Source organism: Eupeodes corollae, chromosome 1 (assembly GCF_945859685.1).
Source record: "Eupeodes corollae chromosome 1, idEupCoro1.1, whole genome shotgun sequence".
NCBI lineage: Eukaryota > Metazoa > Arthropoda > Insecta > Diptera > Syrphidae > Eupeodes > Eupeodes corollae.
This window is the reverse complement of record NC_079147.1, coordinates 151335864-151358068: the sequence shown is the minus strand read 5'-3', so window position 1 is coordinate 151358068 and position 22205 is coordinate 151335864. Positions and strand designations below refer to the sequence as shown.

Here is a 22205-nt window from a genome sequence, read left to right as displayed (position 1 = left end):
TGAAAACATATTTGTCAATAAGTGACAATACATCCTAAAAATTCCAAGCGAGCATAAAAAGTTAAAAGGTTTTTTGCCCAAATTTAAGTTTTTATGTTGAAACCTTTGAATGGTAAATCTACATTTGTAGGCCATGAAATGCTACTACTACGAAATAAAAACCTTTTTTCTAAAGCTAATAGCGTTTTAAAAAAAATTCAAATATCGAAAATATTGATTGTTTGCACATTATACCCAAACGTTCCTTGGTATCTAAAAGCTTTACATTACATTTGTTTGTTATTCTTTTAGAAAACTTACGTTTATTTTTTAAGTTTTTTGTTAAGTTAAGTTGTTAATTCAACACCCTGTCTGATGTGATTGTCTACAAACGAGAGTTCGATTTTTTTCGTTACAAAATACTGCGGTAAAAAATCGGTGAAATTTCGTGTTTTATCATGCAACTTCTTGAGTTACTGTTCTCTTCCTACAATTTTTTTCTATCTATGTATGTTCTTTGATTTTATTATTCATTGGTACTTATTTGAAAAATATTCGTGCTTATTCAAATTTGGTCAAAGTCCCGAAATTTTTGACACAAAATTATTATGTACATATGTATGTGTTTCTTAGTTCAAATAATTTTATGTAAGAATAAAAAATTCTATTTCATGACATTAATATAATTAAAATATTTCATTATCAAAAAATGTTTTTTTTTTTGCGGTTTTCCATATTTCCACTATTTAACCTTTAGTTTAGGTTAGGTAAATGGACTGAATGATGATGGCATTATCGCCACGTTTAGATCAATGCAGATCCATTGTAAAACCCAGAAGGGTAAATATAAGAAAACCTATAACATCTATGGATTGTCTTGTCTAGCCATTTATAGGCTTCAATAAAGTCATCAGGCGGTATCCTGAAATGTCTATAAGTGTTTCAAATTAAAGAAGTTTCTGCCTGAGCAAAAGAAGTGTGCTGGTGTCTTAATGCTCTTTTGCATCACTTCAGCCGTTGCACAAGCAGCTTTTATTTGTATGGTAATCCAAGAGGCTTTCCAATCTCTTATAGGGTTTTTGAAGCATCTTATTGCTAATGGTCTATTTATATTTGAGTCTATATGAGGTTGGTCTAAATTGTACCTGTCTTCACTATTCATCAGCATTCTCATTTCCACTCCCATAACTGTGACCTGATACCCAGCAGAGTCTTAAGTTATGTTGTAAGCTAAGAACCATTATTTCTTGGCGACAGTAATTTACAATCCTCAATTTTATTACTGTGGCTTTGAAGATACTGCTTTGATCGGAAAGCCTGAAAAGGTTGGCAAGATTTTTGTATCGCGTTGAAGGGTTTAAAGTAAGTCATATTAATGCTCAAAGTTTGATGCTGAAGATCGACAAGTTTAGATATTTGTTTGAAAATTCTGGAATTGACGCGGTTTGTGTTTCGGAAACATGGTTCTCGAAAGATATAAGTGACGCTTCATACTCTCTCAAGGGTTATAATTTGTTTCGCTCAGATAGGATTGACCGAGGGGGTGGAGTTGCGATTTATGTCAAAGAGGGTCTAATTTGTAAAAAAAAAGTTTTCTTGCCATTGGATTCTCCATGCGAATACCTTTTTATAAATATAATAGGGGAAGTCAATAACCTTCTACTAGGCACTATTTATAGGCCGAATATAAATGTAGATTTAGAACCTATATACCATCTTATGGACCAAATAACAATAAGTTCCACAAATATTATTATATGCGGGGACTTTAATAGCAACTTATTAGTCGATGACAGTTTAAGTGAAAATATGGAATCTTTTGATATGCATTCTGTTAATTTATCTGTACCAACACACTTTACTAAGACTTCAAGTACTTTATTGGACCTCTTTTTTGTAACTGAGAAAGATAGGGTTGTTTTTTATAATCAACTCTCAGCTCCAGTTTTTTCCAAACACGACCTGATTTTTCTCACTTACGACTTCTGTACTAAATCTACTTCCGACAATAATATTATAAAATATAGGGACTATAAAAACGTTAACATGTCAGCACTTCAAGAACATATTCGTTCAATTTTTTGGGATAATATTTATCTTCTGCCTTCGCCAGATGACCAAGTGGAATTTCTAAATGAAAACTTAAGAACGCTGTTTAACTGCCACGTGCCTTTGAAAACAAAAAAGTTTAAATGTGAATCGAAGGCTTAGTGAAAGAATTAAACAATTAATGGACCAACGAGATCGAACTTATAGAAGCTGGATAGTTTTTCGGGTGGAAGAACTTCAGAGAGCTTATAAGACCCTTCGTAATAAAGTTGTCCTAGAAATTAGAAATGCCAAAGAACAATTTTTCTCTACCCGACTAAACGCTAATGATGATGGTCGAAAACTGTGGGAAAATCTTCGAAAGCTTGGAATTGGTAAACAACGACAAAGCAATCTACATAATATTGATAAAATCGAACTTAATCGTAAATTTGTATCTACTCCAAACAATGTAATTTCAACTCAACTATCCACTGATTCAACATTTCCTTTGATAGACCCTGCATTTAGCTTTTCAGGAGTGAGCAATCTAGATGTTGTGGAAAGTTTTCTGTCCATAAAATCCACTGCTGAAGGAATTGATGAATTAAATCCTATATTTTTGAAATCAATTTTGCCAATGCTTTTACCCTATATTACCTATATTATCAACACAGTTCTTACAACAGGAATTTTTCCTCAGAAATGGAAGATGGGTAAAATAATTCCTATTCCCATAAACTCACTTTGTGAGGACTTTAGACCAATTTCCATTCTTCCATTTTTGTCTAAAGTTTGTGAACGCATTATGCAAAAACAACTGAACGGCTATATAACCCGCAACAATTATTTGGTACCAATTCAGTCAGGCTTTCGCGCTCAACACAGCTGCACAACTGCACTTCTTAAAGTCATTGAAGACATAAGGACCGAATTGGATAAGGATAAGGTAACGTTTTTAGTTCTTCTTGACTTCTCCAAAGCTTTTGACATGGTGAACTATACCGTGCTGATGAATAAGCTGCGTTGGGAGTTTAACGTATCTTCAGATGCAATAAAATTACTTTTTTCTTATCTTAGCAACAGAAAACAAGCTGTTTATTTGAATGATAGTCTGTCTGAGTACCTACCTTTACTTAAAGGTGTTCTCCAAGGTTCTATTTTATCACCCCTGCTATTCTCGCTGTATATAAACGAAATCGCTTCTCTTATTCCCGACGCTTCAAAGCACTTTTATGCAGATGACATACAAATCTATAGAAGTTGTTCACTAGGCCTTATCGAAAACTGTGCTTTTGATATCAATCAGGATCTCGAGCGGATCTCAAATTGGGCAGCTAATAACGGTTTGTCTCTTAACCCAAACAAATGTAAATGCCTTGTAATATCCAAAAAAGAACTTGATTTGTCATATTTTCCCTCAATCATGCTAAATGGTACTATATTAGAATTTGTAAACACTTCTAGGAACCTTGGTGTGGTTTTTAATAGGACTCTTACATGGAATGACCATATAAACTCATTAGTAGGAAAAGCATATGGCACTTTAAGAACATTATGGACTGCTCAAGGCTTTACACCGATTAAAACACGAACTCTACTTGCTAAGTCTTTGGTTTTACCAATCTTAACCTACGGATGTGAAATCTATCACAATTGTGATTTCTATAGCAAAAACAAATTAAAAGTAGCCTTTAATAGTGTAATACGATATATTTATGCATTAAAAAGATATGACCATGTTTCCCATCTGATACGAAGCTTTTTAAAAATGTCTTTCGATAACTTTATCAAATTCCGAACATTGATTCTACTTTTCAAAATTATAACTACGCGAAAACCAACATATCTTTATGAACAACTTCGGTTTTCAGTATCAAACAGATCAACTTATTTAATACATCCTCGTTTTACGTGTCTTACATCTGAGAGACAATTTTTCATCAATGCATGCCGCCTTTGGAACTCACTCCCACCTTACTTGCGAGAACTTAGTGACATACAAAAATTCCAAAAAAGTTTACATGATTTTATTTCTAATCAAAACGACTAGCTTATCTTTTACAGACATCTCACTTCTAATTCTCTATTTCTTTCTTTTTTTTGTCCTTCTTTTTTTCTATTTCTTCTACTTTTTATATTATTACCAAAAGTAAAGATACTATAAAGTTTTTTGCCTAAATTTTGTTTTCTTTTTGTTCATATTATTATTTTTATTATACTTTTCTTCTTTTATATTCACTTTTATATTATATACAATTGTAACTTATTATTTAAAATGTTATCATATATTATTTATTCATAAACTTTCACTACCTTATAAGATTTATCTTAATGTGTTAGTAACAATTACCAATAAACTAAACTAAACTAAACTAAACTAAAAGAAACCTGCACCTACCCCCGTTTTCGAGCCATTAATATTTATATGTGGATATTATCGAGTCACTTTGTAGGGACATTGTTCACCCATTTGTTCTTATCAGGGATTGAACATTTATTGAAATTCAGACATAAAGTCATGTAGTTTATTGTTACATAACCCGTGTTTTTTTGGAAAATCAATCAATAGTATAGTACGATTTTACAGGAATAACAAGAACAATATCCGCAGTATGAATACTACCGATAAAAGTTAAAGTAGAATTTTACTACAGATGGGCTTTTGACATTTATACGAGTCTCGAATGGATCTTATGTGATTTCGTTCTCAAATTTTGTGCATTTGGAATCATGTGTTTATTGGCGAAAAAAATATCAATTTTTTACTGTTGATATTATTTAGTTTTATTTATGAAAATGGAATAACTGAGTTTATTTTGCAAAAATAGAAAAGATAATTAAGTTTTGCTATGTTTCCACCAAATGTTTATCTCAGTTAAGATTAAATTAATCTTTTTCGTGTTTCCACCGCACAAGAAGATTTAAAAATGATTAAGTTTCAAAGAACATTCTTAAATGCAAATGGTGTTTCGATGTTTTTTATAAAGTGCAAGTGGGATTGTTTGATTCGTGTTAAACAATGAAGAACTTAATAGTTCAGAAATATATATACGTACTCCATACGCCATTTTTTTAATTTGATTAAAACAGAACCACAAGTATTGTCCCCAATATGTCTCCATGTTGGTCTGGCTTAGCCGTAAGGCATTTTTTGCAGTAGTTTCCTTTACATAAAGCTAGAAGATTGAATATTGCCTTTATTCCTAGAGTGGCAGTGGTTCTCATCGCCCCTGTTGTGCTTATGTATGCCATTCTCTGCACCCTACTGTGAGGGATTTTAGATTTTAAGCTTTCTATAAATATTTGACCTTTAGTTCGAGTCCCAAATTTTGATGTTTAAAAGTTAAAGTTTGATACTCATGATTTTTTAAAGTGTTTAGTGGCTTTAATAAAAATACAAAAATTTTTAGGTTAAACGCAATTCAAAACACATATAAATTAAATAATATTCAATATTAATATAAATTATCCAAATACCACAAAATAGATTTTTAGAGGATCCAAATTAAAATTTTAGATATACATACAAAGCCACGAAAGCTAAAATAATAAAATAAATTTAAACAAATTGAATAACTTTATGGAATTTTTAGAGACTTTTTATATTGTCTAAATAATATTATTTAAATCTGTTTCAATTTGTTTCAATATTAGAGTACTTCTAAGAAAAGTATACTGAGAAGTTGTTATTGTTACTTAAGAAGGGATGCAAAACTAAGGTTGAATTTTTACATTAATTAATTTATATTAAAATCAATTCTAAGTCTTAAATTTTAATGTTAAATGAACTTAAATAAAATATTTTAAAAAAAATTACGTATACGCCTGACTATCAGACAACATATAACATACAGCCTAGAGGCCAAATTTTCGGATAGTATGCTAACGTTTTGGGTGACTTAACATAACTTCAAACAATATAGTCTTCCTGTGTCTAATCGCTCGCTCTTAGAGACCACGCCACAGACCCCTAATGCGCTCACCGAAAGTTTCCTTCAATATATTGATTATTTCGTAGCGAACCATTAACATCTTAGTAACAAATTTGCACGATTTCTAAACGTTGTCTGTTAGTTATGGAATGGCAATCTTAACTAAAAATGAATCAAGTGACAGCTATCAAAAAATACACCCGTCAGGTAAGTTAAAGTTTTAGCGCTTCTAAGTATTAACATAAGCTCTATACCACCTGAAGTATAAGTAATTTTAGTTTACCACATGCATTGAACCATTCACTTTATGCAACAAGCTTTCGCAAAAAAAACACTCTTCTGATTGTTTCCGCCCGGGTTCGAACCGGGGACCTTGTGCGTGTGAAGCACACGTGATAACCACTACACTACGGAAACTGATGAAAAATTGCTGACAAATGTTAAATAAAATAAACCTTTAGATTGAAATATTCGGTTTATAATGAATAGACTTGTTCCTTAACAGCGTTTGAAAAGCGTGCAAAATAATGTCATATATGCAATACAAATAACAAAACAAACAATTTTTTGAAGGGAGCTTTCGATATAAAACCTCTGAAATATTTTTGGTAAGGTTATGTAAAGTCACTTGTCTACGCAGATAAGACCAAGACGATGGACGCTTTGAAAGAGAATAATCATAGGGTTTTTTGCTGACGTACGGCTCCAATTCCTGCACTTTTTTGTTCTTGAAAACAACGCAACTAAAAACAAAAAACAACCTTTACATAAAATAACGGGTTATCCATTTTGCGGTTTCAAAGGTATATTGCTCGAATTTGACATCTGTGAAACTAAGTTGTTAAGTAATTTTTTGTTCTGTTTCAGTTGAAAGTCCAAAATTTGTGATAATGGATCGCTTAATTATCGCACAACGCATACTTTTTGTTAAAACTTATAACATAACTGATTGTTATGACATTTTTTCTTCGGTGGGTATGTTTATAAACAAAATTGTTGTATTTGGGGTTCTGAAAATTCTCAAGCAATTGAAGAGAGCCCATTACATTCACTAAAAGTCATTATTTTGTGCGCTCTTTGGCCCGGCGCGGCGAGGTGTGATTGGACCTAACTTAGACAGAGTATCAACATCTCGTGAGTTTGGTACTTTGTCTGATTTCATCAAGAGAATTGTTTCTTTCTATCCTCGCACTGAAATCGTTGTTACAGGCGATTTCAATGTACACAATTCTTCTTGGCTTCAACATTCAGGCCAGACAACACCCGATGGCGTGTATGCTGAGATATTCGCTGAGTTGAACCACCTAACTCAACTGGTTAACGAGCACACCCTAATATCGGACGTGGAAGGTCGAGCAGAAAACACTCTTGACTTGTTTCTCACTGCTAACCCTGATGAGTACACTGTTAGAGCTCTATCTCCTCTAAGCACATCTGACCATTGTGTTTTATAAGCAAATATCTCGTGTCAAACCTGTCCAGTTAAAGAAAGAGCTCCTAAGAGAACCGTTTGGTAATACGAGAAAGCGTACTGGGACGGTATCAATAATTACATCAGGATCTTTAACTAGTCCCTATTCTTCCTCGATAATGAATTTGATGGCATGATTACAAGTTTGATTCTCTGCGAATTAAAACTTTTATACTGAACAGGGTTTAGAGCGTCAGACCTAAGGAAAACGCATGGTTTGACGCTAGTTGTACCAACAATTAATGCAAAAAATACTTCAATGTCCCAAAGGCAGTAAAAATGCTTGGTCATTTTTAAAAAACATGAGGAATTCATCCTCTTCATCGGTTCCGACGCTCGTTGTCAATGACACTCCTTTTGTTAGCTCTTTACAGAAACCTAATCTCTTTGCTAGGCAGTTTGCCGCAATTTCAACGCTGCCAGTGAGTGACTCCGCCTGTACTTAAGCGAGTTAGTGATTCTATGGGACCAATCTTTTTTCGCACTCCTACTGTAGAAAGAGTTCTTAAAAATCTCAACATTCATAAATCCGCTGGTCGCGATGGTATCCCCGCTATTGTTCTGAAGAGGTGTTCTTCGACACTGGCAAAACCACTGCGTAAACTTTTTCATCTGCCCTACTCCTCTGGTCTCGTTCCGAGAGGATGGAAAACTGCATTTGTCCAGCCCATCCCCAAAAAAGGCGAATCTTGCTCACCTCATAATAACCGACCGATTGCACTTACGTCCGTTCTTTCCAAGGTTATGGAAATGCTCAATAAATATCTTAAAGATCGAAAGCTTTTTAAGGACCGTCAGTACGGCTTTCAAAGCAATAGGTCCACTGGTGATCTCATCGTTTATCCCACCCAACAGTGGTTCATCCTTTTGGAGAAAGTAAGATTATTGCACTTGATATTTCAAAAGCATTTGATAGGGTTTGGCATCAGGCTCTCTTATCGAAAATGCGTGCTTTCGGATTGCATGAATCCCTCCTTCATTGGATTAGTAATTACCTTTCGGATCGTTCAATACAATTTGTATTGGATGGGTTCAAGTCTGAAAACCATAAAATAAATGGTGGTGTCCCAGAGGGCTCTGTTCTATCTCCAATACTCTTTCCCATTTGTATTAATGATCTTCTGTCTGTAACTTCTAATCTAGTACATTGTTTCGATGACGATAGTACTCTTAGCTTTTCATATTCGTTTTCAGATTCACATCCATCTTCTTCGGATGTGGAAGTGCAACGACAAAATATGATAAACTCATTCAATTCCGACTTGAACAGCATTGTACATTGGGGAATAAGAAACCACGTAGAATTCAATGCTTCGATAACCCAATGCTGTCTTGTATCGTTAAAACGAGATGTACCCCCCTTGCCATTATCCATAGATAGCACTGGCATCGAGGAGACTGAACATCTCGATAGTATCAGTATGTGTATTACCAAACACCTTTTGTGGAACGATCACATACGCGAGGTCGCCAAAAATGCCGCAAGATGTTTGGGTTTTCTAAGGCGATGCAATAAGTTTTTCTCCCCCTCTGTTCTGGCTGTTATCTACAAGACTCATATACGTCCAAAGCTTGGGTATAACTCGAATATCTGGGATTATGCTCCTGCGACTTGCTTAAGCCTCTTGGGTAGTATTGAACGCAGAGCATTTAAATTGATAGGTGATAATATCATCATAAGTTCATTTACTCCGCTTGAACATCGTCTTAAGGTTTCTTTTTTGACCATTGTTTAGCGTTATTTTAACGGTTCATGCTCTAGTGAAATAGCCAGCTGCATTCCTTCCCTTAAACAGTTCAACCGTAAAACTCGCACATATGGGAATGCTCATCAGTATACCCTGGAGCCTAACTTCGGTAGTACCGTCAAATATAGAGACTCGTTCTTTAGCCGTACTAAGCGAATTTGGAATGCCATACCACACTCTGTTTTTCCAAGTCATTACAATATCTCCTTTCAAATCATCCCTCCTCTTCCTAGTGCTCACACTGTGTCCTTGCATAATAAGGGTAGTAATATTCCCTTGAGTGTGCGCTTATTACAAACAAAAAAAAACAAGAAAACTTCTTCGAAAACGACGATACAATGATTCTCACTGTCAATTCGAAACGTTATGATCATATGATATGCGACTTTTTTTTTTGCCTGGTATTAAAGAATACGAATTGGAGAATATGTGGTTTCAACAAGACGGTGCCACATGCCACAAAACTCAAGCGAAAATGGCTTTATTTTAGGAGGCCGCGTGATTTCTCGTAGTGCGATTTGACGCCGCTGGACTTTTTATTTGTGGGGCTACGCAAAAAACCGTGTTTATGCAGATAAACCTTTAACTCTTGAGCACTTAAAAACCAACATTCGTCAAGTTATGGCTGAGATACCACTCAATATGTATCAAAATGTGTTAAATGTAGTATTTTAGACATAATGTCAACGTTCAAACTTAATAATAAAAAAGAGATATCAAATAATAAAATATGAAACATTGAGTTTTATTTGCGTTTACTTTTGTAACCGCAAAATGGATAACCCTGTACAATCTTCATATGAGAGTTAAACAAGAGGTATCTATATGTTACATAACACTATTTGAAAATGTTTAAGTAGGTACTTATTCTTTAGATAGCAATAATATTACTTTTTAAATTGGTTTCACTTCTGACATTAAGTTAAACATTTAACTAGCGATTGAACAATCACTAAAAACAAACGATTCCAAACACTGTTCAAATAATTGAGTGCATTATTTTTCACATTTTATTGGAAAGACATTTCGATTACCAAAAGGAGGCTCGACTGCGATCCACACTGATTACTTCCTATCGCATCCGTCGATTTGTCTTGCTTAAAACTAAAACAAAACAACATTTTGTATGAGATAAAAAAATTTAAGTAAATATATTTCGTTCTTCTGTTAAAACTTGAGTCGAAAACTATTTCTTATCAGTTTTTTGCTGTTTTTTGTAGGTTTTCATGTTTAAAAAAAAAAGTTGCCAGTTGATTTTTTATAAAAGATGAACTTAAGATTACCAATGACATTTTGTGTAAGATGAAATTAGTTTGAAGCGAATATTCTACAATTTTGAAAAGATATTTGAGTCAAAAACTATTTTTACCAACTTTCAGTAATGTATTTTCAGGTTTCTATAAAAACGCTGTCGAGTCAATTTTACTCAAAATGTTACCAAATGTCAAAAACGTTATTCTTCTTTGCATATAATTATATAGGAGATACAATCATTTTTTTTTCGTAAAATATTCGAGGTGGAAAAAGATTCTAGGGACCTTAAAACGTCGAGAAATGCAGTTCAGGAATTAATGCGTACAAAAATTTAAGCGTTTACTGTTTCATTGCATTTCATTGCACAAATAAAAAGTTTTAAATAGGAGCCCGCCATGGTTTGATTCACATTTAAAAATAAAGCCTGGCTAAAGTTCAAACTATCAAAGAGTGATGAGATGCTTAATGTTTATCAGGGCTCAAATACGTATTTGTGAATTATTAAAATGTTTGTGTACTCTCAATTAATTTCTTATTCTAAGCGTGATTTAAAAATAAGCGTCAATAGTATACGTACATTTGATCGAGCAAATACGACCTTTCGAAATTTTTCAAGTTATCTTCCAGGGTTGATTTTGAACATGTTAGCAAAATTATTTTAAGACTTTTATTGAATATTCTTCTTCTGGAAGCACATCTCGTCTTAATTTTCCTAACAAAAAAACAAAGTTGTCTTACATCAACCAATTTGTGATTTCTAAAGTTATATTTCCTATCAATTGTTTATTCTTTTCGACGAGTTGCTGAAATGTTCCTAGTTCCCTTATTTTTGAAAATATTTATATCTTATCGCAAAACCCCTTGAACTTATTTATTTGAGACTGAAGTGCCATTGTGTTGTCAACAATAATGACAAGGTTATCAGCATAAAATAACAATTATAGAAATACATCGCCAAAAGAAACACTCTCTGATATATAATTCCCGACATCGTTTATAAACAAGCGAACTTTAGAGGACTTAAAACACATCCCTGTGGGACACCAGTTTCTAAGCAAAATGAATTTGAATAATTTTTCCAACACAGACCACTGCGCACATATTCAATAGCAAGTGCTCATGGAGCGTAATGAACTTTTTTGACACCTCAATTACTGCGAGCTTATAATAATAAAGGCCTTAAATTTGTAGTGTCAAATGGCGCCTTTAAATCAATGAAAACTGCAAATTAAGTTTTTTTTTTCTAAAAAACATCTTGTCGCTGTCGTAAAGGCAAAAAATATTATCCATCGTCGTAAGGTTTGGCAGAAAATCTGATTAAAAACAACTAATAATTTTAATTTAATGTGCCCAATTCGACAAAATCTGAGTGAGAGGTTGTGTTAGAGAACTTAAAACTGAAATAATTCTATGGTTTCCTGGCCGATTTGGATTACCATTTTTTTTATGGCAGTCTGCTATTCGTAAATTTTTTAAGTCCCTTGTCTGTGAAATAATTTCTTTTAATTTGTGAAAAAAATGTTTACTTATTTTTTTTACAATTTGCTACTTTTTTTTGGATGCATTCCAAAAAAATCTTCTTAAGTCGGATGCATTTTTACAGGTTTTATTAAGGTATTTGGCAAATGAAGTCATGAAATTCTTCTTAATAAGTTTATTAAAATTGTACTTAACGACCGTTTCGTTATGTGTATAATGTCATGTATTAAAGATAGATATATAGGGTCATGTTTAGGAGTACCTCAAGTGTGTTACCTAGGTCCATTGCTGTTTATTTTATTTATTAATGATTTGTCATCTACACCGACTTCTAAAGATTTTGAGAGGTTCAAAAGCAGAAATGAAGTTCGAAAGATTTATGAACAGGTGAAACGAAATTCACAAGTACATAAACTTCGAACCGAAGGCTGCAAAGACGAAAGTGGAAACGTCATTGACTGCAGTCAATGTTGAGGACCACTTCTGCAGACTGTATAACATTGACTACGAATCGAATTCCGCGGTCAGGCAGGATGATTCATTCAACATAGACTTAGGCCAAAAGATGAATGCCAACAATCCCGTCTTCCCTACTAAGACGAAGTAAAAATTGCCATATCTAAGCTGAAGTCTAACAAAGTCGCCGCAGAAGATGGCTTCAATGTCGAGCTCTTATCTCAAGGGTATGGGCGCAGGAAAATCTTCACTGCTTTCAGGGTGGTTTTAAACCAGGAAAGTCAACATTCTATCAAACATTTACATTACGGCAGATCCTGGAAAAAAACCCAAGAACATGAAATTGCCACTTACCATCTCTTCATCGATTTAAAGGTAATATACTTACATGGACGAACTACAGAGAGCTACGTCTAGTTTTGGCATCCCTGCCAAACTCGTCAGTTTTTGCAAGATAGCCATGGAGGATTCGCGCTGCTCCATAAAGAAGGAAACAACAGAACCATTCGATGTAAAAATGCTTTAGACAAGCGGTGATGTGTTATCATGCGATTTCTCTTACATCATCCTTGAAAGATTTGTACAGAGCTCCCACTTCAACACTAGACACACTATCTGTCTAGCATATGCTGATGACATTGACATAAGCGGCAAAAATGAGTTTGACGGTTAATGAGGGCAAAACAGAGTACATACTGTCATCGGGAAAGTGCCTACAACACCGACGTCCGGGTAAAAACGTCACCATCGACAGACGTAACTTTTAGGTAGTTACGGACATCGTCTAACTAGACTCCACTATGAACGCAGAAAACAACACCACCGCTGAGATCTAAGGAAGAATTACTCTTGCTAACTGATTTTTCTTTGGGCTAAGAAAGCAATTGAGTAGCAAAGCCCTCTTTCGAGTGACTCATTAACCCCGTCCTGCTACACGGTGCAGAAGCATGTACTATGACAAAAGCGGATGAAAGAACCTTGGGTCGTTTCGAGAGAAAAGTTCTTGGTGTGATCTACGGTTCCCTATGCATAGAAAGGGAATGGAGGAGAAGATGGAACTGAACCACCATCTTAAGTAATTAAGTGACAAAATCATGCGTATACATTTTTCTGTAAAAACAAACATAGTTTTTTTATGATTATTAGAAATATGCAAAATAAAGAAGTAAGTATACGTCACATAGCCCCATTATGTTTTTATGTCACTTTTGCATTTCATGTTGGAGAAATAGAAGTTATATGTAAGTTAGGTAAGGTTAACGTGGCTGCGGATTTAGAATCCACACACTTAGGCCAAAAGAAAAGGTCCATTGTGATACCACACGAATCTAGAGAATTACTTCTTACTAGGGATTATCAAAAGAGTAGTCTCCCAGATGAATTTTGTCCCACCTAGAGTTTGTTATCGCAAAAGCTGTTTCTTTAAGCAGAAGTTTACATTTATCTATCGGTATACCTATCTTCTCCCTTTCAGGTGAAATAAACATGACGGTTCCATTTTAAGCGAGTTCATCGACTCTTCAATTTCCCGTGATGTCTCTGTGGCCCGGCACCCAACATAGGTGCATGTTAAATTGCTGCGAGGCCGAGATTTGGTTAAGACACCGTCAAGAGATTTGATAGCAGCTTGACTGTCAGAGAAGATGCGGATATCAGAAGTTGATATCACGTTTTCTCTTAGCCAGGAGAGAACCTCTTTGATCACCAAAATTTCCGCTTGAAAAACGCTACAATGATTAGGGAGGCGGAATGAGATGCTTAGATTAAGCTTTTCTGAGTACACACCACTAATAACTCCCTCATTTGTCTTAGATCCATCTGTATGAAAATGAATACTTTTGTTATCCAGGAGTTTTTTGTCTTCCCATTCATCTCTGGATGGAGTGGATACCTGGAAGTTTTATCCAAATAGCGCTTTAGGAATAGTGTATTCTATGTACTTTGGTATAGAACCTCCATTGAGATGAGGCGTTGAGTCTTATAGCTGTACTCGCTGCCACTTCTTTGCTGAAGATATCAAAGGGTGAAATATGGAGGAGAGCGTCTAAAGCTGCTAAGGGTATGGTTCTCAATGCCCCGTTTATGCAGAGGCAAGCAGTGCTTTGGACTCTGCTGAGTTTGTCGTAGTATGTGACTTTCTACAGTGCAGTCCACCTTACTGCAACCCCGTACATAAGTATTTGTCGGATGACCGATGTGTGAAGCCAGTAGGTTATGCAAGGTTGAAAACCCCATTTGCTTCCTATGGCTTTCTTGCAAAGGAAAAAATCTGCTGTAGCTTATTAAACTCTTTCCTGAATATTAGATTTCCAACCTAATTTTTTGTCCAATACCAGACCAAGATGTTTAGCTTCATTGGTAAAAATTAGTGGTAAACCTTTTATTGAAGTGGGTACAATTATTGTGATCTTGTATTTCCGTGTAAAAAGGACGAGGTCTGTTTTTGAGGATTAATACTAAGTCCGCAGTGATCAGCCCCCATCTAATGAGTATATTGAGTGCGTTTTGGAGGAGATCTCTCAGTGTATTAGGATGTTCTCCTGCGACGGCGATAGCAACATCATCGGCATACGCGACCACTCTATAGCCTTCACTCTTAAGGGATATTAGTAGTTCGTTAACCACTTTGTTCCACAGTAAAGTGAACAGAACACCACCTTGCGGAGTGCCTCTACCGACAGACCTTTTCGTACAAAAATCCCCCATCTTAGAGTTGATGATCCTGCTTTTGAGCATTAGATTAATATTAATAAGATTGAATATTCGACCTTTAGGGTCGTAATAGCAGAAGTGATAGCGGAGATGTCAACGTTGTTGAAAGCGCCCTCAATATCCAGGAAGTCCACCATAGTATATTCCTTTTGCTCTAGGGAGTATTCGATAGTTCTTACCAGAGTGTGCAATACTGTTTCTATCGATTTCCCAGTAAGCATGCTGAGACATTGATAGTCTGTTATCAATGCTATTACGTATATGGATATCAATCAATCGTTCCAGAGTTTTGAGAATAATAAGTTATATGTAATACGAGGCATAAATAATTCTTTCAACTGGCTTAAGGCATTTCTTCAACTCAAAATCAGTTTTAACTTGTTTTTTAAAATAAACTAAACAAACCTCCATTTTAAAGATACAAACTTAATTTCAGAAACCTTCTCTAAAGTTTTTTTATTCCTACAACAAACTTAAAAATAACTCAACAACATCATTCACTAATAAAAACCATATCCGGAACCTAGTCCAGGTCCAAAACCGCCATAACCCAATGGATTAAAGTTGGGATATTGATTTGGAAAACCCTGATAATATCCTTCATTAAAACCTTCTCCAGCAAAACCGAAACCTTGATCAAGTCCTTTTCCTAGTAATCCTAGTTTTCCCCCATGCCCTTGGTTTTGATACACAGGAACAATAACTGGAACCGGATAAGGGTATGGTACAAAATTGGTATGTGTTTCGTGTCCTTTTCCTTTTTTAAGTAGTCCTAAAAATCGGCCCTCCTCAATATTCCCATCAACGCCGACGTCACCGACACCACCTTGTCCAATATTTTCAAAGTCTGCAAAGCCAGTCGTTGTAAAAGTCAACAACACCACAGTTAAAAGGGCCTTCCTCTGAAATATGTATTTAAATAATTTATGAATGTGAAAACTTTAACAACAACAAAACATTTTCTCACCAAATGATTCATTTTATTTAAGCTTCTCAAGAAATTCAATATACACGAGTCAATGATTTGATCTGATCAGAAGTCTTCATTTATATATTGCAAATAATAAAACTTCCGTTGACCAAATAAGTCATAGTTATGGTCAATCTACCATAAATGACCAAAAAGATGCATAGAATGTTTCCGGTTTTCAATAAAACTTTAAACAAAATATAAAAAAAACTAAAACGAAGGTTGTATTGCAAAATTGATTAAAGCCATAAGATCGGAATAGTCAAAACTAAAACCTGTCTTTGTTTTGAGATGGTTTTTCTGAGTAGGTGAGTACTTTGAGCGGAAGACTATATAAAGCCAAAGCAATCGAGTTTAATCGTCAAAGTAAAAATTTTCTCAAAAAAAAACAAACAAATTTTTAAGTAAAAATGCAGTTGATGGTAAGAATTTTAAAGAGACTTTAAGAGAAACTTAGATTTAGATACTTTTTGTCTTTATAGAAGATACTTTTAGTATGTTTGGTACTTGTGATTGGAAATGTGAAAGCTAGGCCGCAAGGAAATTCAGAATCAAGTGGTTCTGCGAGTGGCTCTGAAAATCAACCAAGAATTTTTCCTGGTCTATTAGGAGGTGGAAGTGGTGGTGGACTAGCAAGCGCATTTCTAGGGAATGGAGGAGGTGCTGGAGGTGGTGGACCCCTTGGACTGTTTGCTAATTTTCTGGGACTAGGCGGAAGGCCAGGTGGCATTGGTGGTTCAGGAAATGGCGTTCTTGGAAATAATCCTCTTAGTGGGCTGTTTGGTGGTGGTGGTGGCGGTGGACCATTAAGCGGCCTAGGTAGTGGAGGTGGCCTTTTAAATAATGGATTTGGGGGAGGATTATCTGGAGGCGGACCCCTAGGAGGAGGTTATGGTGGTGGGCCTTTCGGAGGCTATGGAGGTGGAGGCTATGGAGGTTATGGTGGCTATCCTTTGGGAGGATTCGGTTCAGGACTTGGATACCCGTCATATGGTGGTGGATATGGATTTGGACAACCATCGTTCTTTGGATAAAGGTTTATTTATTGTTATTTTATTTTTATAGTTCAACTTGTATGTAAGCAAATAGAATATATTTATTTTAAATAATTTAATAAAACGTGTTAAAAAATAAAAGATTTTTTACTGTGCCATAAATATTTCTTACAATAAAAACATAAATAAAAGGAGTCGATATAAATAGATTTGCTTTAGAATTTTTGAGAAATTTCTTATAAAAGTTTATCAATTTATAACGAACAAATTATTAGGCAGTAATCTTTGGTATGCTAACTTTGCAAATGTCTATAAAGGAAGCTTATTTGTAAACATTTGATACGTTTTTGAAAAAAATTGAGGGCTCAACCGGGATTTGAACCCGGGACCTCTCGCACCCAAAGCGAGAATCATACCCCTAGACCATTGAGCCGATAATTACCTGAGTTTCAAAAGCTTTTTGGTTTTTTTTACCTTTGCAAAACGATGAGAATTTGTTATTGTTTAACAAACTTGGAGATGAAATATGAATTATAGTAAAATGCAAATTTTTATATTTTCGTGTGGCCACAGCAGAACCAGTGCAATGGTAGGTGCGAGTTTGGGTGTATGCAACAGTAAAGTGTGTGCGAGTAAGAATCTGCAACCCCAGTGCTTGGGAACACTATAGGATTTGGGGTGGGTGCAAGCTGGATTTAAGAAAAATTAATTTACCTTAAGTGCACCTATCTTAATCCGTATTCGATTATTACTATCAAAATAAGACACCGTAATACTTAAGCAAGGAAAAAGTAATTTAATTAAAATATTTATTTTTTGTAATTTTCAATTTTCTCAAGAACTAGAAGACATAAATTCATCTAGTTTTCAGTTTTTGATCAAAAACAAATAAGAGCATTGAATTCTAAAAAAAACTGTAGATAGTTGGAAAGTTTTTAAAATCTGCACTCTAAACCTTTTTTTAATTTTTTTGTACATACAATTTTAGTTTAAAACAATTTTTTTCAAAAACTATGCATACTTTTGACTTGATTTGAAAACAAGCTAATAGACAATAATGTTGGCTTTAAAAAAAGATATAATACTTAATTGTAAGTATTACCGTTATTTTGTAATTATTTATTTTCTTAATGTATATATTTTTTTAAATTGTCCCTACCACCTAAACGGGGGGAGATAGACCCTCCTCCCATAGTAAAAAATGCTTGTTTTTAACTGTTCTATATAAATCCGTCATTAAACTTTGTCGCCTAAGTTATCGTACTCTCCCCTGATTTTTGTTCTAGCCGGAATTAGAAGAGATTTCCGAACAAGATATCGAAGAAGTACAGTCACACCCATCTCTATCACAAGATTCATACAAGCTCGAGCAGTAGTTCACGGGCGTGTTGATCAACGTCTAATAAAACAATTTGATGAAGAAATAGCATATTGGAAAAAAATTTATACCGAGTAATTGCAATTATTAAATCACTAGCAATAAGAGGGTTGCCATTTCGAGGAAATTCAGAACGAATAGGAGTTGAAAAACACTAAGAACTCCACCAAAAATATCACCAAGGGTTACTCCATTGAAAACCCCAACGCAAAAATCAAATGACATAGAAGTCATTAACGAAAAAGGAACCATCTACCAAGTTGAATCCGAACATTATTTCGATAAATGGCAAATAGAAATCTTAGCCAGAGAACAACTTGAAGCCCTTGTTGAAAGTCTTCAGCAACAAGTGAAGAGACTCCAAGAAAAAGTCAGCTTGCTCGACAAAAAGTCCGTAAAAGACAACATATCAAGTCAAAAGTCACCAGTAGTGAAAAGCCCACAAAAAACTGCTAATGAGTTTCATACTGATGAGGAAGAGCTCCTCCTTGAAACTGAAGGAAACCGAAATAAACGTAAGTCAAAGAAACGAAAAGCAGAGAGTAGCCCAGAGGCTGTTATAAAATGTCAGCAAACAGGTTCAAAGTCAGATACTGCTACAAAAATGAGAGCATTCAATAAAGAAATAAGAGATTTACCCCAAAATAAGTCTCACGTTAAAGGTACCAGGCAAACTGCCCCACCCCCAATTATGATCTCCGGATTGGCAATGTTTGGCGAGATAAAGAGCATAGTAGAAAAATGCACGAATAAGGCATGTAAATATACATCATACAATAAAGACAATTGGAAAGTCATTGTTGAAGACGTAGATGCGTATAGATCTGTCACTGAAAAATTGAACAAAAAGAAAATTCAGTGGCACTCGTACGAAAATAAAGCTACAAGATCGATAAAAGTAGTAGCAAGAGGCCTTCACTCTTCATGTGTTGCCAAAGAAATTGTCGAAGACCTTATACAAAAAGGCTTTCAAGCTCTCGATGCCAATAATCTTATTAAAAATGAGATAGTAAAAGACTCCACTGGGGTATCAACGACAAAAAAGAGATCTCTACCTTTATTTATGCTCACGTTTGAAAATAAAGAAAGTCTCGATAAGATTTACAGTATTAAATCAATTATGGGCATAGTTGTCAAAATTGAACCACTGCGAAAGTCGAAAACTGTTCCACAATGTAAGCGCTGTCAAGCCTTTGGGCGTACACAAAAATACTGCAATCGCGAGTTCGCTTGTGTTAAATGCGAAGGCAGACATGCAACTAAAAACTGTCCCATGGGCAGAGAACAGAAAGCGAAATGTGTTAATTGTCAAGGCAATCATCCTGCAAGTTACAGAGGATGTCCAGTAGCAAAAAAGTTCCAAGACACAAAAAGAAAAAACAAAACTGGGAACAAGTTTAGAAACTCAACCAACACAAAACCAGTAGTTGAAAGCAAAAAAGTAACGGTCGATAACATTACTAAAAATCAACCGGGAAAAGCAATTGCACTAAGCAAAAGTGATGAAAATAAATCCTATTCCCAGATTGTAAAAAATGTGCGGAAGAATGAGGAAACTTCTATAAAAGAAATGCTGGAACTCATCCTGAAAAGGATTGACCAACAAGATTTAAACATAAAACAGCTAAGCGAAGAAGTCGCTCTTAAAAAACAATGATGGACAGAACACTCAAAATCGCAACATGGAATGCAAACGGTCTTTTACAGCATGTATCAGAACTAAACATCTTTTTAGACATAGAGCATATAGACATTTGTTTGGTGTCCGAAACCCACCTCGCTATTGAACAAAGTCTTGATAATAAATTCCCAAACTATACATGTTATCACGCTCCGCACCCAGCTGACAAAGCTAGGGGAGGATCAGCAATACTTATAAAAAAGTGCTTAACACACTTTGAAGAACCAAAGTTTACTAAAGAAAACATGCAAGTAACAACAATTAGTATTGGTATAAAAAAGAAAGAATTCAAAATAGCAGCTATATACTGCCCTCCGAGGTGCTCTCCAACTGAAGAAGACTATGCAGAACTCCTACATTTGTTAGGACATAACTTCCTTGACATAACTTCAATGCTAAACACACCCAATGGGGATCTAGGCTCATAACAACAAAAGGTAAACGGCTATACCAAGCAGGCCGAAAATACAACTGCGAATTTTATTCTTCTGGTTCGCCAACATATTGGCCATCTGATACTAACAAAATACCAGACCTTATAGACTTTTTCGTAGTTAAAGGTATTAAACGAAATCATATAAGTGTCGAAGGTAATTACGATTTATCATCAGATCATACTCCAGTAATTTTATCACTGAGCGAAACAGAAATAATAGAACAAAGTAATCCCAAGCTCGTGAATAACAGAACAAACTGGAACGAATTCAGAGACAAACTTGAAAATTTTATAAACCTAAGATCCCCTATGCAAACAATTGAACAAATTGATCATGAAGTAGAACAATTTATTGCTGATGTGCAGCAGGCTGCAGAAGAAAGTACTCAAACTATTTCGAATGCGAGAGAAAAAGAAATAAAATATCCTATCGAAATAAAGGAGTTGATATTGGAAAAAAGAAGAGCTAGACGAAAATGGCAATCCACGAGATTCAAAGATGATAAGGTAGTTTTTAACCGTCTTAACAACGAATTAAAAAAAAGAATCTGTGAGTTTAAAAATGATTCACTAAGTAGATTCCTGAAAAGTCTGACGACGGATGCTTCTACAGAATACTCCTTATGGAAAGCAACTAAGCGCCTAAAAAGACCTCAGACACAAAACCCGCCGATAAAATCTCAAGATGGTAAATGGATCGGAAACCCGAAACAAAAGGCTGATCTCTTTGCTGAACATCTCGCGAATGTTTTCAAGCCATTCCCAGCAAGCACAGCTACAGATCCCTTACAGTTTGTTGACAGAAACGACGAATGTGAAATACCTTTTGTCACGCTCAAAGAAGTTAGAAGCATGTGTCAACATATGTAAGCTGTCAAACAAAAAATCACCAGGGTACGATCTTATAACTGCTCAGGTTCTGAAAGAAATGCCTCTTATAGCCTTCAAGAAACTCCAATTTATAATAAACGCATGCCTTAAACTAAGATATGTGCCACATCATTGGAAAATTGCGGAAGTCATTGTTATACCTAAACAAGGTAAGCCACCAACAGAAGTTACATCTTACAGACCAATATCGCTTATACCAATCATGGAAAAAGTTTTTGAAAAACTGCTACTTAAAAGGCTTAACAAAATAATTGAAGAAAGAAGACTAATTCCGAGCCATCAGTTTGGATTTAGAAATAAACATTCCACGATAGACCAAGTGCATTGAATTACGGATGTTGTGGAAAAGGCACTTGAAGAAAAACAAGTATGCTCGTCTGTATTCTTAGATGTTGCTCAAGCTTTTGACAAGGTTTGGCACTTGGGACTTGAGTACAAACTGCATAGGGACTTCCCCAGGCAGTACTACGAAATACTGAAATCCTACATTACGAACCGACTCTTTAGAGTACGGTACGACCAAAATTACTCGGAACTTAAGAAAATTGAAGCCGGTGTACCACAAGGAAGTGTCCTAGGACCAACCCTGTATCTGTTATATATGTACAAGGGATATTCCAGTGGACATCAACGCTATCATGGCCACCTTTGCTGATGATACTGCAATATTGGTGCCAGATAAATCCGTTACGAAGGCTACACAAAAATTGCAAAATGCAGTCGATAAAGTTAGTGATTGGACGCACAAATGGCGTATCAAATTAAACGAAACAAAATCGACGCATATAAACT

General features: G+C 35.1%; 3 protein-coding genes and 2 non-coding genes across 6 annotated transcripts in view; 1 reads left to right on the top strand and 4 right to left on the bottom strand.

The window, feature by feature from the left end:
• Positions 1–22205, bottom strand: part of LOC129943098 (ras association domain-containing protein 8) — a 447741-nt gene that overhangs the window by 272634 nt on the left and 152902 nt on the right. The window lies entirely within an intron of this gene.
• On the bottom strand, positions 6287–6359 carry Trnav-cac (transfer RNA valine (anticodon CAC)). Its single transcript has one exon. It is a non-coding gene; the product is annotated as a tRNA-Val (tRNA).
• LOC129943110 (uncharacterized) lies at positions 15469–16154 on the bottom strand. Its single transcript, XM_056052345.1, has 2 exons — positions 16030–16154; positions 15469–15964 (listed from the first exon to the last, which is right to left on the bottom strand). Exons 1-2 carry the CDS (start codon positions 16039–16041, stop codon positions 15563–15565), a joined length of 414 nt encoding a protein of 137 aa, XP_055908320.1. The 5' UTR covers positions 16042–16154; the 3' UTR covers positions 15469–15562.
• Positions 16308–17151, top strand: LOC129943106 (acanthoscurrin-2-like). The gene is made up of 2 exons (XM_056052339.1): positions 16308–16454; positions 16515–17151. Exons 1-2 carry the CDS (start codon positions 16443–16445, stop codon positions 17064–17066), a joined length of 564 nt encoding a protein of 187 aa, XP_055908314.1. The 5' UTR covers positions 16308–16442; the 3' UTR covers positions 17067–17151.
• On the bottom strand, positions 17389–17460 carry Trnap-ugg (transfer RNA proline (anticodon UGG)). Its single transcript has one exon. It is a non-coding gene; the product is annotated as a tRNA-Pro (tRNA).